The sequence below is a fragment of the Ctenopharyngodon idella genome, chromosome 8, assembly GCF_019924925.1.
Source record: "Ctenopharyngodon idella isolate HZGC_01 chromosome 8, HZGC01, whole genome shotgun sequence".
Taxonomy (NCBI): Eukaryota; Metazoa; Chordata; class Actinopteri; order Cypriniformes; family Xenocyprididae; genus Ctenopharyngodon; species Ctenopharyngodon idella.
Window position 1 is genome coordinate 3,911,439 of NC_067227.1, and position 17,771 is coordinate 3,929,209.

Here is a 17,771-nt window from a genome sequence, read left to right on the forward strand (position 1 = left end):
CGGTCCAGGATCAGACTGAAGTTGATCTTCCTGACACAGGGCTTTGACCACATCCACATCAACTAATCAAATTAACATGGCTACTTGTGATGCAAATCTGACGTGATGTCACATCTGTTGCTGAGCTGATAGCAAAAGGGCTAATGACACATTTCTGTCAATGCATCACGCTCAACTATATTGAGTTCTATATAAAAACCCCTCATCACTGATATTTACTGTCTAACAGCAGGTGGCTCTCTCAGGAACGTATGTCAAATACTGAAGGATCTTTAAAAAGCTGTTTATTTTCTGATAAAAAAGAAAAGAAAACTAAACAAAACAAATATGCATATTAGCAAACAGGCATTTATATGGATACGTTATCGCAGAGAAAATATTTGATTGCTATTGTATGTTATTTGTGGCTCATTGTGTGGTTGATATTCCTACAGGCTCATATTTAATCATTATATTACCATTACATTATATGCATCATCAAATCAAAATCAGAATAACACATTACCTACATACTGCATAAGGTTGTGATTTAGTCAGTATTAATTCATGTAAATTAATATTTCTTATTAATACATTCAATTTTTTTTTTTTTTTTAAATGACCCTGTATACACTACCAGTCAATTTGGACACACACTTGACAGAATTGTTCATCATAAATGTCCATAGTTAATTAATATTCATTTGTATGAATATTTCATTAATATGAATTCATACAATTTATTAATATGAATTAATATTGATTCATATTAATATTGAAATAACAAAAGATATTAATATTTGGACCCACTTTATATTAAGTGTCTTTGACTGCACTAACATTTAAATTAATAATTTAATACAATGTACATTTTTACATTGTACTTACATTTAAAACATGAATACTTATGTTCATTTCTGTAATTGCATCTATAATTACAATGTTGACCCTTGCCTTACACAATAAACCACTATTAGACCTTACGTAGCCCCGCCCCTTTTCAGCGCTGCGTTCGTTGTCTTTTGTCTTCCGGTTTGTATTTCCACAGCGATCTTACATATTTATGAATGAACTGCTCGTTTTAAAATCTTCCCGGTCCACTGACATTTGTTAAGACATTTGCTTTAAACATTACAATGCTCATGATAACTTCTACAAAAAAGTAAACCAACTTCACCAGCTAATTATTCTTTGACAGTGATGCCATAGAAACATATAGAGCTACCGCAAAACCGGAAGCTCAAAGACAATATTATAAAGATGGCGGCGCGCTTCTTTCTCTGGTGCATAAGGTAAAGGTTTTTGCAAAACAACATGAACAAAATAATTACAATTAATTTTTACGTAAGTACACAGTAGTTAAAGAGACCTAATATAAAGTGGGACCTAATATTGTATTATTTTAAAGGGGTTATATGTAGAATTGAGAAACCCTTGTTTTTAGCGACACCGATGGCCGTTAAGTGAACTGCAGCCAGCAGCTTATTGCTCCTGCTCGAGCAATAAGTTCTTTTACGTTCTTCACTTAGAAGTAAAAAGTTGGAAATACCTTTTCAGTGATCCTGTTAACAAACTTCCCAAATGTCGTCCACGCTGCCGAAAGGGACGTTTAACCGTCACATCCTGTTGAATTTCCCGGCAAAAACGTCCCGAGTCCTTCACACAAAAATCAGTCTACAGGCTTTCATAGACAACCGAGGAAGTCAGGGAAGGTCTCGTTTTTCAAATTTCGTTGCAAGCTGTTCACACATTGGCAATAAAAAAGCGATTAATACATGAGAATATTTAAATATAGCCCTCTTAAACATTTACATTTTTTTTATCTAATGGCTTAATGTTCTAAAGTGTTAATTCATTTTTTAATTTTATATTTGTAAGATTGAGTTGGAGCGAACAGTAAAGGAAAATCAGAATCTAGACAAAGCAGCTTAAATTTAAAATTGATTTGCAATGTTATTTGGTCAGTACATAATTATATTTGTGTTATTTCATAGTGGTAATGGTTATTATTATTATTATTCACATTTTAGAATAATTGTAAAGAAAAGGTGTGTCCAAACTTTTCACCGGTAGTGTGTACGTCCACATACACTGTAAGTAGATGTGTACATTAAAAAACTAGTTGTCCTTGAGTTTCACACTTCTGCATGTATACGTCTGTAAATACTGTGAAAAGAAACCGTCATTCTCATTTCAAGTGTCTGACCTTGTGTATTCAACTAGCTCATCTAAGTCTTATTTGTATATGATCATAGGACTATGAAAAGAACATAAAGGCTTTTTTTTTTCTTTTGTGTTCAGGTTTCTCTGGACTTTCAGCTCAGGGTTGAGTCATATTTATTGATGGGTTCATAGACAATAATATAAATACAACATTAATGCTTTGTTCTGATGCTGCTGTGAAAGTTGTAGTTCTCATTGTAATAAAAACATCACGTGAAAATTGTAGATAATAGATAGTCATGCTTTGTGCTTTAATGTGTGTTATCATGACCAATGAAACCAGAGAACCAATGGCCACGTTCAGTCAAACTGCTAGATAAAGCCAGTGATCAGCAACTTCATTAGTGATCTTCATTAGTGTTACGGCAGGAGATAGCAGGTTGACTGAATTTGCCCGTTATCCTGAACTTCTCTTATCGTATATTGTAGTGTGGCAAGATATAGATGTCCAAACTCATTTTAATTGGCCAGAGGGTAAACCTATTTCATACAGCATTCAGAAATGTCATGCACTGGAATTTGCTGTTTATTGTTTTTGTAGCCTTGCTATTCTGTTGCATGATGGGACACCAAGACTTTAACAGAACCCTTCGTTATTTTTTCTCATATGTTTGATGGAAGTGATTTTATTTGATTTTACTTACAATACTGTCCACAACACCGAACATTGATAGAAATGGAAATTCAAAAGGGTTTTTATGCCAGCGTTTGTTGACAGACCCAAGACAATTTCCATGTTTTCAAATATTCAGATTTATTAATTAATTAATCATCTTTGGTAAATTGCAGAAGATTTGCATTTGTTAAATGCAATGTTTCGGATAATTTTTACAAAGGCTGTCAAGAACATCATATCAGGGACATAATTTCAAATCAAAAGATATCAAAAAATTTTAATTATTAAGAAAATTACACTTATTTAACACTGTGAAAAGAGACATAAAATTGTATAGTATTTCATCATGGCAGTGTTTGGGATTAAACAACAAAAAATATTGTCTTTCATTGCTCTCATTACAGTAATGAGAATCATTGAGAATAATGAGAATTATAAACAAACTCAAATTGAATCATCCGGATACATTACCGTAATGTGGATTTGGAAGGGAAATGTCCTTAATTATCATTAGAATAATGTCACGATGCATAAAATCTTAATGGTCCTATAAATAGACTATGTAAAATATATTGTATTTTTTTCTTTTCATGTTTTCAGGATGAAACATGACCTGGAAAAGTGAAATTCACCCCTTTGGATGACAGTATAGAGTTGACTGGCCTGGTTAATTCTATACACTGATTAAAAAAGAAAACATTCACCAATTCTTGTCCAAGATCTAGATCTTGATCAGCGCTTTGTTGCAAAAAAAAAAAAAAAAAAAAAACCCAGATGATTCTTACATAACATGGCTAAACATAAAAACAACCCATTGTCCTTTATTAAAAAAAAAAAACAAACAAAACCCTGATAATTATACAGTGAAACAAGAAAATATGCAAAGTAACTGAACATCTGAAAAATGTGTGTACATTTTTTTTTTTCTTTAGGGGTTTGAAATCTTTTCGAGTGTTTGGTGATTTCATACGTGAAATGTGTTTTGTTTGCATGCTTAGCAGCATTATAAATGTTTCAGTTTAAAACAGTCTGTCATTTAATTTCAAAATACAACTCTGGGAGTATCAAAAAATCCCAGATTCACTGGGAATCGCCTTATTAAATTTGTAAAGTGATTTTTGATTGTTTATATGTTCAAAAAATTGAATTGTTTTATATGTTAGTACTGCCACAATAAAACTGGAGTGAAAACATTGCAGTCTTTATTTTTGCTTATTAATATTCCAAAATTAAACCAACATTCACTGGATCTTAAATGCAAGTTAAATACAGTGAAATAAGCATGAAGTAAGAATTACAGATAAGACATTAGCACATTGTCATTCATATAATTGTGAATAGATTTAACATATGTTTTCCTGCATATATATATATATATATTTTATTAAAGTGTGCACTGTTTATTGCAGAATATAATGTTACATATATTTCGTGAACATTAAAAGCCAGCTGTGCTCTTGAGAAATGCATAAAACAATGATAGTATAAAGATAAAGCATCCACAAAAGCTTGTCAATCTGTTTTAAAATAGTTTAAAAAAAAAAATTAAATGAATTTGAGCATTTAAAGCTACAAGCCAAAAATGAATGTTTTGGATCATACACCAACTTCCAATTTGTTTTTGTTTTTTTTCAATAAATTCTGTCATTTTTTAGGATGTTTCGCTCTATCTTTTCAGTTACACTTCTTAGAAAGCTTAATTCTACTTGACAAACAGAACTTTTCACATTATTTCAACTTTCACATACATTATTTCAGCTAACACACACACACATTCTCTGTAACACATTACAGAACTATTATGATATATATTTCTTCTCTCTTAGCTTAGGGAAGTTTTCATGAAATAAATAAAGACAAGGTGCAGTTTACTAAACTCCTGAGTGTATGTTCACTCCATAAGCTACTAATAAACGGCTAATATAAAAGCTGTGAAATTCAGGGCTGTTAAAGGCAACCCATGACACACAGTTATGAGACAGTCCTGAGGACAATACTTGAACACATTTGGCACAGTGAAGTTGTCAAACAATGTGGACAATCGCAAACCGGCAATTCCGAACTAATGTGACTTGAATAAATAGTTGAATGGTTAAATATTTGATTAGCTCTGTGCAGAAGCCTTGCGTCGTACCTGCACACAGGCTGTCACCGGGTCATGTGACGTGCACACGCGTCAGCCCATGCAGCAGTTTGGGTTAGGCATCTTTTTGTTATGATTTCCAGACAGTTTGGCCACTGATACGGGCTCCTTGTACTCGTCAGCATGCTTGGTCACCTCTCTAAAGTTCAGGAAAGAGGAAACATGTGACACCTTCACCTGTATTCACAAATCTAAATGTTGAGTATCAAATGTAATATTAGGCTAATACTGTGTGTAAGTATAATGCTGGGATGTGAATTTGGAATCAGTAGAGCTGAGCTATTAATCAAATATGATTTTGGCTTCCAATGATTATGAAAAAAAATAATAGTATATATATTAAACATACATTTTACATTTTTAGTTAAATGTTTAAAGTTCCAGGAAACCCACTGTTCAGTAAATGAATGATGCTTGCACAGTCTATGAGTAATCGTGATTCGTGTTAAATAATCATGATCTCAATACTGAGGAAAAATAATCATGTTTGTGATTTTTGCCATAGTCAGGCAGCCCTATGTACCCATTTTCTGATGTGAACTGAATACTGAAATTTGCTGCAAAATATTACACAATAAGGCTTGACTGTCAGAAGAATGTGTTTTTATTTCATCAAAGCATTATGCTCAGATTATTACTCAATAAAGCTCAATCTGCTGCCATCTTGTGTTTTGTGTTAATATTACAAATGATACTGTATGCACTGCAGTCAGTTCCTCTGAAAGCACTTTATGGGCGAGTCTCACAAAACCTATCAAGAATATGTCTCTAAATTATTATTTTGATATTTTGCTTGTACTGTATTATATGAATTGTATCACTGCTTAACAATTTTATTTTTTCAACTGAATAAAATGCAATACCTGTCATGAAAATACAAAAACAAATAATCATAGTTTAAAAAAATAAATAAATAAAAAAGATTATTTGGGGAAAAAAAAAAAAAAAATTGTATTTCCTTTTTTATTGGTCTTTTGAATTCAGGGAGAAAAGTGATTTGGACAGGTTTTTGTAAAATGCACCCTTCAGTCTAATTGATCCATTTTGGTATAATTTAACACAGTCAGATGTTGACTTTAAAATGTATTCCAGACAGAAGTATTGTATTTATAGAATGTGATTTCATTTTGAATCAGGAACAGGGCTTACCGGGCTAAATGAAGAACAGCCTCAATGATGTTGGATCCATCTTTTGCACTCGTCTCGCAGAATAAGGCACTGTATGTCTGAACATAGAGAGCAGACACAGTAATAAAAATCTCACTAACCAACACTGTGTTTGTTTTAGGTGATGTGTTTTCATGTGCAGGGGCAAAGTTCTGGATAACTAAAATGAAAAGGTTTAGTGCAAAATGAAAGTTCAGAAAAGTTTACAAAGAACAGTTCACTTAAAAAAAAAAAAAAAGTGTAATCATTTACTCACACACGCAAATACAAATTTTGAATAAAGTCCAGGCCACTATTTGAGAAATATCTTTGACTTAAAGAGACAGCTCACCTTAAAATGAAAATTTAGTCATCATTTACTCACCCTGGTGTTGTTGTTAATGCCGAATGCCCTTCCTTTCTTTTTTGGACCACAAAAGGAGAATTTTTAAAAAATGTCCTGCTCACGCTCGTCTGTATAATGGCAGTGAAGAGGTATATGTTTGGTGAAAAACAAAACAAAATGCATTATTTGACAAAAATCCTGCCCTTGGCCATTGGTCTTCTGTGCACGGCTGCGCATTCATGAGACTCTATTAGCGCCACAGTTCACAAGTTGTGAGAAATCAAGATTAATAAATATGCAACATGAAATACAACGCCTAGAAATCCAAAAATCCTGTGTATTTTTTCACTGAGTTAAATATCACCAGACTGGAACTCTGTCTGATGACAGTGAGAATGACAGTTGACAGATGTGAGCGCAATAACTTCTTGTTACGATGAACACAGCAGATATATTTCACCTCAGAGAAGAAGGTACATGGATTGTATTTCATGTCGCGTTTTTATTAATCTTGATTTCTCACAACCTGTGTGTTTCTCTGGTTGAGTCGGAGTGAACTGCGGCGCTAATAGAGTCTCACGAACACTCAGCCGTGCACAGAAGACCAATGGCCAAGGTCAGGACTTTCATTAAATAATACATTAAATTTCAGTTTGTTTTTTACCAAACTCTATCGTATACCCCCAGAACACTTAGAATAAACTTTTCGATGCTGGTTACTATTCATTGCCATTATACGGATGAGCACGAGTCTGACCGTTTTTTTTTTAAAAATACTCCTTTTGTGGTCCATAAAAGAAAGAAGGGCATACGGCATTAGAACAACACCAGGGTGAGTAAATTATGACTTATATTTTTATTTTAGGGTGAACTATCCTTTTAAGTTTAAAAAGTTATGCCTATGATAGTTCATTGCCTATGATAGACTATTGTTATGGTGCTTTTATGGTGTATTGTGTCCGTTTTAAAGGTTGAAAGTTTCAGTCTCCATTCATGTTAAACTGCATGCAAAAGAGCAGCCAGCAGTGTGTTTTTCTCCTTTTGTGCTTCAGGGATGAATCAAAGTCAAACGGTTTGTATGAGGGTGAGTAAATGATGATAATTCTGGGTCAACACTCCCTGTAAAAAACAGAAAGCAACGGTGAATCACAGTGAATAATGGCCGGGCACGAACCATGGCTAGTTTCTCTCCATAGCTAGTTGGAATACAGGTGACTCCATCCCGAAGAGCTTCATTCCTCAGGTCTGTCTTGTTTCCCACAAGCATAATGGGAATGTCATCCTGGGACACATCCTGCAGAATTAGAATATTGCAAGTTATGTAGGAATTCCAGTGAGGAAAAAAAGTCATGTCTATTCTCAGAACAAACATAAAACAAACACAAAAGAACTACTGTATATAAAAGCTATTCACATGAGCATGTTTAAATTAAAGGGTTTATACTCTCATTAATTTGATACACTACTCCACATAGGAAGAACAGACATGCCAACTAGTTACTGACCTGATGCAGACACATCTGAAGCGAACTGATATTGTCTTGGTCTGTGGCGAGGTTTACGTAAGGTGTGTTTAGCTAATGTGAAAATAAGCGGGGCAGCCAGAAATCTGCCCCAATGGCTCTTTATGAGAGCGTGCTGCAGTTCCATTTTTCACCACATATTTACATTGGAAATTTGTGGGGCGATGTAGAGCTAGGGAGGGCTCCGAGAACAGCTGCCCCGCTTATTATCATGAATGCATGTGCTACATTTTAATATGCTCACTTTACGACTTAAAATAGTCTCGAAAATCCGAAAAATATTTGTTGCATTAACGCATGCGATTAATTTTTTTTCCAGTTTAACGCATTTAAAATATTAACGCAATTAACGCAGCATCCGTTTTTTCTGTCATCCTTTAACTAGCATTACAATATATGAATGTCCTGTCACACACACGACGCACAGAAAGACGCGCGCCATCGTGCGCATGGATAGCACGCCAGAATCGAGTTCTCTGTCACGCTTGAACAAAAAAAATATCCGCTTTGTTGAGTATCCTCATAAGAGCAGCCTTGAATGAGTTAAATAAAGTCTTTAAACGAAAGTAAAGAGCTGTGAGAAAGTGGGACGCGTGAGATCCGCGTCATGTAAAGCAGCGGCAGCTCTTAAAGTGACAGCAACCACTAATGCTGTCTCTCATTGAAGATAATGAAAGAACAAAAGGTAACAGAGAAAATTAATCACTGCTGTTGACTAAAGAACTTTTGTAGCTTTAATAATGATTATCTATATTTAATTTAGGCTATAAATTATGCAGTGCAGACAGTTTGATAACTTTATTCAATTTCTGTGTTTTCTGTTAGACAGGTAGGAAAGGCACAGGTAAATATGACATTTATTATGGGTTTATGTTAGGATTATTCTAAGTTCACTTAAATTAAAAGAAGCCTAATAAATGTAAACAATGATATAGCTTTCAATTAAACTGTAATGTTGAATGGGTATAATTCATGTTTAAAATTGGGGGAAAAAATAAATTTCATCGAGACATCAGTAGCTGCACGCTATTAGTATCAGTGATACTGGCCTTCATTCATAAAAAGATGCCATTAAACAAGTATTTAAAATATACTGTCTTCATGTTGTTTTTTTATGTTGTTTTAATTTGAAGATTAACTGTGAAATTATTACATTATAAAATATATTAAAAACGTATAAAAACGTAAGTGATTTTAATTGCAATTAATCACGATTAATCACAGAAAAAAAAAGTGATTAATCGAGTTAATTTTTTTAATCAATTGACAGCACTAGTTTATATGTGAATAAAAGCCTAAATTAAATCTGTTCATCATATAAAAGTTTTATGGGTTTGGAATGGCATGAGGGTGAGTAAATGATGAGAATTTTAATTGTTGGGTGAATTAACCCTTTAAGGCAGGGGTTTACAAACTCGTTCCTGGAGGGCCGCTGTCCTGCAGAGTTTAGCTCCAACCCCACTTAAACACCTGAACCAGCTAATCAAGATATAACTAGGCATATAGAAACTTTCAGGCAGGTGTTTTGGAGCTGGTTGGAGCTAAACTCTGCAGGACAGCGGCCCTCCAGGACTGAGTTTGGACAACACTGCTTAAGGGATAGTTCACCCAAAAATGAAAATTACCCCATGATTTACTCACCCTCAAGCCATCCTAGGTGTATATGACATTCTTCTTTCAGACGAATATAATCGGAGTTATATTAAATAATGTCCAGGCTAATCCATGCTTTATAATGGGAGTGGATGGTGGCCCAATTTCTAAAGACAGAAAAAATGCACCCATCCATTATAAAAGAAGTCCACACGGCTCCGGGGGGTTAATAAAGGCCTTCTGAAGCGAAGCGATGCGTTTGTGTAAGAAAAATATCTATATTTAAAACTTTATAAAGTGTAATCTCTAGCTTCCGCTAACTGTTGTACGCGAGTTCACGAGAGAGTGGTGTCCCAGCTTATGACGTAGGACGCAGGCGCAGTGTGAGCCCTGGTGAGAATATGCTAGTCTCGCGAGAACCAAGTTGTGTACAGCAAAGGAAATCCATGTGGAAAAGCGTATTGTTTGAGCTATACTCTACATTTTATTAGTGTTAAAATGCTGATTTCTTGTGAATATCCGGGTTGCTTCAACAAAGCTAAAGTCTTGAGGTTACATGCACTGACATCAAAGAGAGACGCACCATTAACATTTCACAAATTCCCTGTAAAGGATCTACAGCGATTAAAGCTATGGCTGCTCGCTATTTGCTGGGATGTAAATACACCCGTGGAAAAATTATCAACGCGTGCTGTGCAGTGAACATTTCAGGTCCGAAGATCACAAGGCAGAGAAGAGTGGAAGTACAAGACAACTTCTGAAATCGTCAGCTGTGCCTATGCATGCACCGTTGTTTCAGCCAAATGAGGTATAAATTCAACAAATACTGTAATATGATTGCTATATGAAGTCTTTAAGGAATCGCTCATGTAACTGTTGTAAAGTTTTTTTTTTTTAATTATTATTTTTTATTATTATTATTTCATCTCTACATGCAATTTAACATTTTAAACTAGCACAACTCGGTATGCCACCAATCTGAGCTGACTGTAAAACAAATGCATAGAGTGAATACAGCTAGCCGACGCCTATAACAACATAATAATTACACACACACAAAAAAAATACTTACTCCACAGCTGCGACACACATACCGGAGCTGATCTGCGGCCACTCTAGTGCTTGTGTTTACACCAGCCGCACCGCGGCACCTTTCAGAAGCGGCTCGCCGTGCCACGGGCAAGTCTATTTTTGACGGACGCCGCAGACACGTGCAGTGTAAATAAGGGGTCGTGAGCTCGCGGTCTACTCAATTCTGTAGTTTATGCCGCTGCTGCTGCAGCCTCCTCCATCTCCTGAGTTCCTGGTCAGTATACTCCAGTTCAAACAAACATGGCTGGGCAAAAAACTCAGTTTCCTCTTGGCTTATATCGAAATCCTCTGTCCATCCTATCAAACTTTTTCTTTACAAATCCTAGTTTTGTACTTTTAATTTGTGACCGGTGTTTTGTTTTGCTCTCTTCTCTGCGCTTCTGTGTTCGTCACCAGGGCTCACACTGCGCCTGCGTCCTATGTCATAAGCTGGGACGCCACTCTCTCTGTGAACGTGCGTATGACAGTTAGTGGAAGCTAGAGATTACACTTTATAGAGTTTTAAATATGGATATTTTTCTTACACAAACGCATCGCTTCGCTTTAGAAGGCCTTTATTAACCCCCCGGAGCCGTGTGGACTTCTTTTATAATGGATGGGTGCATTTTTTCTCTCTTTAGAATTTGGGCCACCATCCACTCCCATTATAAAGCATGGATTAGCCTGGACATTATTTAATATAACTCTGATTGTATTCGTCTGAAAGAAGAATGTCATATACACCTAGGATGGCTTGTGGGTGAGTAAATCATTGGGTAATTTTCATTTTTGGGTGAACTATCCCTTTAAGGTTACAGTAGCAGGTATGCACAGCGCATTTAATTCCTAGAGAGTTTGGAAAAAGGTCAACTCAACTAAATTAAAAAACCTTAACTAACATTATAAGTTTACAATAACTGTAGTAGCAAATATGTTAAACGAGACTGCGCTGAGGAAATACCTCAATGATGTCGACCCATTCGCGCACATTCAGAAAGCTCTTCTCACAAGTGACGTCATATAGTAGAAGGACCCCATCGGCTCTCCTGAAGTAAGATTTGGCAATGCTCCGAAACCTGTAAAAGGGACACCAAAGTAATCAACCTTCTCTGAACCATTGTTTCACAGTTGAAAAAGAAACAGAAGAGACAAAACAAAAAAAAACAAAAAACTACTTAAGACTGCAACATCAACAGTCAGATGCCCACATTGATGAGCAATTGTGTATAAGGTCTGGAGAGAAAAAGCCCAGATATTGGACAAGGAAACTTTCTAGTACTCATGTCAACCGCCTGTGTTTGCAAGTGGTTTGTATATCTGCAGTCCTTGTTTTGGTTTCCCATTTTGAATCACGAATATAGACCAGCTGCCACATTCTGGTGTAGACAGTTACTGTATTTCCTCTCACAGAGGTGAAGAATGTGTGTGCTAGTTGACTGCTGGCTGTTGTCTTTGTAGTGTGTTCAAGCGTAACTTTTTGGCCTGCTGCAAAATGACAACTTTCATTGCCGCTAGTTCTATGATGTTGGTTTGGTGTATCACTGACATTAGAGTTTATACCATGGAGTATAGATATGTTTTGGTTGTGGGTTTCAACTCAAATCTGGGCACTGGGATCTTACCTTTCCTGTCCAGCTGTGTCCCATAACTGCAGCACTGTTGGAACACCATCCACAACCAAAGTTTTCATCTGGAAATCAACCCCTGCAGGAAACAGATCACCATTTCACAATATTTGTGACAGTTAAAGATTAAATTCAAGTGTGGATAAGTGTTAGCAAGTCTTACCCAGTGTGGCACTAGTGTTGCCTTTGAACTCGTTCTTACAGAGGCGAAGGAGGAAACTAGACTTTCCCACAGCGGCGTCTCCTGCCAGCACAATCCTGTAAGCCTTCTCAGATGGAGGCTGAGTCACTGCCAACTCATCCTGCTCTCTCTGCACAGATACACACACATTTGGGCTTTACACTTTGAGTTTCAGTACTGTGATTTGTTTGAGTTCAGGATTTAGAATGCTGTGGGTCAAGTCTTTATGATACTTCTGGCAGGTGAATCCGGTACCTCATTGAAGATGGCAGAGAGGCATTTCTTCCCTGAAGCATTAACGTCGTCTTTCTGAGCAGGCTTTGACAGAGTCCAACTCAGAACGGATTCACTGTCCGACCCTTCATGCACTTCCAAAACCTGTGAGCGTACACAGCTTACTTTAAAACAGGACTCTGAGCCAGTCTGACTGATCATGAAAAGACAGCAAGTTAAGAACACACAGGAAGATGTCTTTAAATTATTCATTATATAAAACTTACACTTCAAATCAACATTTCAAAAAAAAAAAAAAAAAAAAAATCTAAACCTTGACAAAAAGTAGTCTTTGAGAATGTCTAAGTATAAATCGAAATTCACAACTTAATAAAAGTAAGTATTTGTCTAAAAATCATTACAGAATTTATAAACCACTTTATATAGAACTATATAGGAATCTAGTGGTTACACCATGACATTACATAAGTTTTTCTTTTTTTTACCCCCACCAGATGGCACTAATCTACCTTCAAAAAAATTGGATTAAAAATGCCTTGTCTCTATTTTAACATGGAATACTGCTTTAATTGAAAAATAATTAAAAAAATATATTAGAAAAAATTTTGTATTATTTTCAATAGGCAAAAATAGCTAATAAAAATTGTATAAATACTGCATAGTATCACAAAATAGCCTCAAAATTTTAAATAATAATCAAAAAATATTATTGAACGAAAATATATTACATTGGTTTTCCTGAAAAACAAAAAAGTTACATTTCAAGGCTTTGGTCATTTTTTTTTATCGCAAAGGAGCCACGTGTGAACCCTAAACGAAGAGGACCAGAGCGTTAAATTGTTTTGGTTCAGCATACTCAACGTTAAAGAGTTGAAATGAAATTTCTGTCATTAATTACTCACCCTCGTGTCGTTCCACACCCGTAAGGCCTTTGTTCATCTTCGTAACACAAATTAAGATATTTTTAATAAAATCCGATGGCTCATGAAGCAGTGTTTTGAAATCGCCCATCACTAGATATTGTTGAAAAGTCATTTTGTTTTGTTTTTTGCTGCACAAAAAGTATTCTCGTCGCTTCATAACGTTAAGGTTGAACCACTGTAGTCACGTGAACTGTTTTAAATATGTCTTTAGAAGCTTTCTGGTCATCTGAAAGTGTTAATTAACTTGCTGTCAATGCAGGCCTCACTGAGCCATTAGATTTCATCAAAAATATCTTAATTTGTGTTCTGAAGATGAACGAAGATCTTACGTGTGAGGAACAACATGAGGGTGAGTAATTAATGATAGAATTTTAATTTTTGGGTGAACTAACCCTTTAAACTATGTCATTAATTACTAGTTGTTCAGTTTGGTTCTATACACACAGCATAGAATTTTTGTAAATGTGGTTGTCACTACCTGCATCACTAAAAGGTGAATTGACACCTGAATTTAATAGTAGTGTGTACCACAGTGTACTTCTTTTTCACAACGGTGTACAATATTCTAAATTAAATAGAGAACATTACTGAAGAAAAGTGACATCATCTGGAGTGTTTGGTTGGTCTGATAGCATACTGGGCACATTTACTGACATCATACTGTACCTCTGTATCTGATGTGTCTCCAGATACAGTGGTGGTGTTGTCCTCTGCTTGGAAGTTTAGGAAGGAAGGTCTCTCATGCTCATAATCGTAGCCGTTATTTGAGCGCAGGGTAGACATGCCGCTGTCCACACAGCTGTCGGGGAGGCTGTCTTCCTCACAGCTGCGTCTGCGCATGGGGTCGCACAGGGCCAGGGCCAGAGAATCACAGCTCGGACTGCGACCCTCCATCAGCCGAAAATGATCATAGTCCTCGTCCGCACATGTGTTACAGCACCTAAGGAAGTATTCATTGTGACAACAACACAGTTACTAGAAACTATATTTGCATTTCTCGAAGGAAAAAGCAGATAGCAAAATAAATTTTGGATGTAGTCTGTATGTTTGTGCTGAATTAATGCAGTGGTTTAATACAAAGTTTTAGAGTTTATAATGTGTGATCAATATCATGTAGCAAAGACCTCAACTCTAGAGTTAACTGCAAATGGGTCAATGACATGAGAGGTCATTTTTTTGTCCAAAGGCCTTAATAATAATAAAAAACAAAGATATGACATACAAAGTATGTAAGGTAATACAACTAGTTCTCTTTTATTGAATCCAAAAGATTTTAATTATATTTTGCTACATATAAGTGTCAAAAGGTCATTCGGTTTAACCGTCCAAAAGCCAATACAGCCATTTCATTTGTGATTAAAAGATTTTAAAATCTAATAAGTATATGTATTTTTTATTCTGGCATGATTTTATAACATCATATATAAACAGCGCAAAATGGTATTAAAATTATGTGTAGAAGTCGTTGCTTTGTTATGAGAAAGAATGTCCGGAAAAATGAATTTCATTGATGTCATTTGGAGTAACCAATATAAAGGGACCATTTTGGATCAAGTCATGTGGTCAATATCATGTGACAGGATGTGACATTATTCAGACACCTGCAAAGGACCACATGGCTGTGAAGCAAAGTAACTAACTCTCTCTTAACTATATGAAAAATTTATGTTTTCACTTGCTCATTCGCATGTCCTAAAACATCAGGTCATTCGGTACAACCGTTATAAAACATGGAAAATGTTGTAATATTTTAAAAACTTGTACTAAATATAAAATGTTTGATTGTCTTTTTGCTAGATAGCTAGCAAGCTAACTAGCTAGCTAGCTAGATATCAGCTTGTTAGCATTTTTTGAAAATATCATCATTTGGTATAACCAAAAGTGTCATTCGAAAAAACTGAAATTGTGGTTAAACCGACTAACTTTTTATTAATGAATTAAATTTTGTCCATCTTGTAAAAAATGACAAAAGTAGTGTTAATTAATTATAAAAAAAAAACACATAATCTCATTGTTAACACTTAATAAACTTCAAAATTTATTATATCTCCATTATGTTTTTTACACTTTTAAAAACCTTATTCATTAATGATCCAAATACCTATGCAAATGTCTTACCGATCAAAATGAGAGGAACAGATATTCTTTCTTGTGGTCACGTAAACTCCAGGTGAGAGTCCACTAATACGCTGTAAGAGAAAAAAAAATCTGTCTAGAAAAAAAAAATCCTGTCCTAGTAGGTAAGCAGAAATGTAAATACACTATGTAAAAACTTGAACACTAATCCATGCCTCTTAAAAAAACACACACAGCCATCAAAGGATTACCCTGATCAGCAAGCATTGCTCTCAAATAGCTTAATCCATTTTACAACAACATCTACATTAAAGAAAGGCTCTGGACACAAGGGGTTTACCTGAGTCTTACTCTTGCTCTGACTGTTCTCCAAGGCTGCACGCAGACTGTCATTACTGTCATGGAGCTTTCTGTTGGCTGCCCTGGACATAGAAAACAATAACAATAAAACAATAAAGCAACAAACCAAAAGTAAACAAAATATTCTAGACTTCTACCAAGAACCAGTTTCACAACTTTACTAAAATCACATCCCGCCCTACATTTCTTCTTGTTCGAGAAGCCATTTCACTCAAATATACATCACAATAGGGAAGAAAAGACTATCGCAACCTACGTTTCATGTTGACTTTAAAGATGTTTGGGATTACAAAAAAGAGCAATAAAAAAACTTTACTAGCTGGACATCTCCACTTTGAATTTACAGTGTTTTGGCTTGTTTTCTATATTCACAAAGAACATGCAAGTGAATCCCAAAACTGGCTTAGAAACGGCTTTAAAAAAGAAAAACTTTGGTAACACTTTAGTATAGGGAACACATATAAACTATTAACTACAACTTTTCCCTCAATAAACTCCTAATTTACTGCTTATTAATAGTTAGTAAGGTAGTTATTAAGTTCAGGTATTGGGTAGGATTAAGAACGTAGAATAAGGTATTAATATGTGCTTAATAAGTACTAATAAATAGGCAATATTCTAGTAATATGTATGCTAATAAGCAACTAGTTAAAAGACCCTAAAATAAAGTGTTACCAAAACTTTTTGACGTGACAAGTTTCTAGCTGCACTGGAGCGTCATTTATAGCAGTTTCATGTAGTGCTGTGTGTGTTCAACTCACTGAAGCACCTCGATCTGTCTCTCCAGGTTATCTCTCTCCTCAGAAAAGCACTTCATAAGAGCCTCATCTCTGAACACAAATCAACAAAGTTTAATATTTATTGTTTGAGGTTTGTTCAAATTCATATATACACAGTAAGCACAAGCAAAGAAATGGTAATGGCTGCCTTAGCAAACACCACTATGTAATTTTTAAGGAGCTATTTCTTATGGAAGCTTGTTTCTGCCATGGAATAAAACAATTTAAAAGATAATTGTGACTTTTTATCTCACAATTCAGACTTTTTTTTTTAGAATTGTGAGAAATAAAGTCAGAATTGCGGGGTATAAACTCGCAATTTTGAGTAATAAAGTCAGAATTGCGAGCTATAAACTCGCAATTGTGAGAAATAAGTCTCTGTGAGATAAAAAGCCACAATTACCTTTTTTATTGTTTATTCAGTGGCGGAAACAAGCTTCCACAGTGTCTTTCATTCAGATCTGGCTGTTAAAAATGACTTTCGTTGGTTTAACCTAATGTAGTCAGGTTGATTTAGTCATTAAATATTTGGGTTACCTGACAACGTTTTTTACACTGTAATACTTATTATACTAATGCTGGGACACTCACACACAAAACTGTGCTCTGTTTTGTCGTTACTAGGTGACAAGGTTCTGACATTCCTGTGCAGTGTAATGACACCAGGATATCCTGCTCTGACGATTTCAGCACTGCAAACAGTCACAAAACCTGTTCACAGCTGCTTGTGCGGGGGAACGGATATGTTCTTTCATTATTGACAATGACGTATCCGAAAGGGAGTGTCAGAATCAGAAGAGATAGTCTGGGTTACTTCAGAATACATATTTGATAGGGTTCTCAAAAATTCCTGGTCTGAAGATCCAAATCCAAAGCATTTATTACATATTCATCAATAACTAAGTCAACTGTGAATGCTGAGATGCCACCACATACACACATATACAGACGCT

The 17,771-nt window shown here is 35.3% G+C and overlaps 2 protein-coding genes across 2 annotated transcripts in view; one reads left to right on the forward strand and one right to left on the reverse strand.

Annotated features, from left to right (window-relative positions):
* The window catches only part of frmd3 (FERM domain containing 3), a 74,357-nt gene extending 70,346 nt beyond the window's left edge, over positions 1–4,011 (forward strand). Inside the window, exon 15 of the mRNA XM_051903980.1 lies at positions 1–4,011. The gene's annotated coding sequence lies outside the window, so the exon portion shown is untranslated.
* The window catches only part of rasef (RAS and EF-hand domain containing), a 26,329-nt gene continuing 12,123 nt past the window's right edge, over positions 3,566–17,771 (reverse strand). Inside the window, exons 7-17 of the mRNA XM_051903979.1 lie at positions 16,801–16,869; positions 16,020–16,101; positions 15,722–15,792; positions 14,270–14,543; positions 12,702–12,824; positions 12,429–12,576; positions 12,263–12,344; positions 11,602–11,716; positions 7,628–7,747; positions 6,111–6,187; positions 3,566–5,100 (exon numbers count right to left, since the gene is read on the reverse strand). Of these exons, the coding sequence (XP_051759939.1) occupies positions 4,995–5,100; positions 6,111–6,187; positions 7,628–7,747; positions 11,602–11,716; positions 12,263–12,344; positions 12,429–12,576; positions 12,702–12,824; positions 14,270–14,543; positions 15,722–15,792; positions 16,020–16,101; positions 16,801–16,869 (1,267 nt within the window). The 3' untranslated portion in view covers positions 3,566–4,994. The remainder of the gene's footprint in view (positions 5,101–6,110; positions 6,188–7,627; positions 7,748–11,601; positions 11,717–12,262; positions 12,345–12,428; positions 12,577–12,701; positions 12,825–14,269; positions 14,544–15,721; positions 15,793–16,019; positions 16,102–16,800; positions 16,870–17,771) is intronic.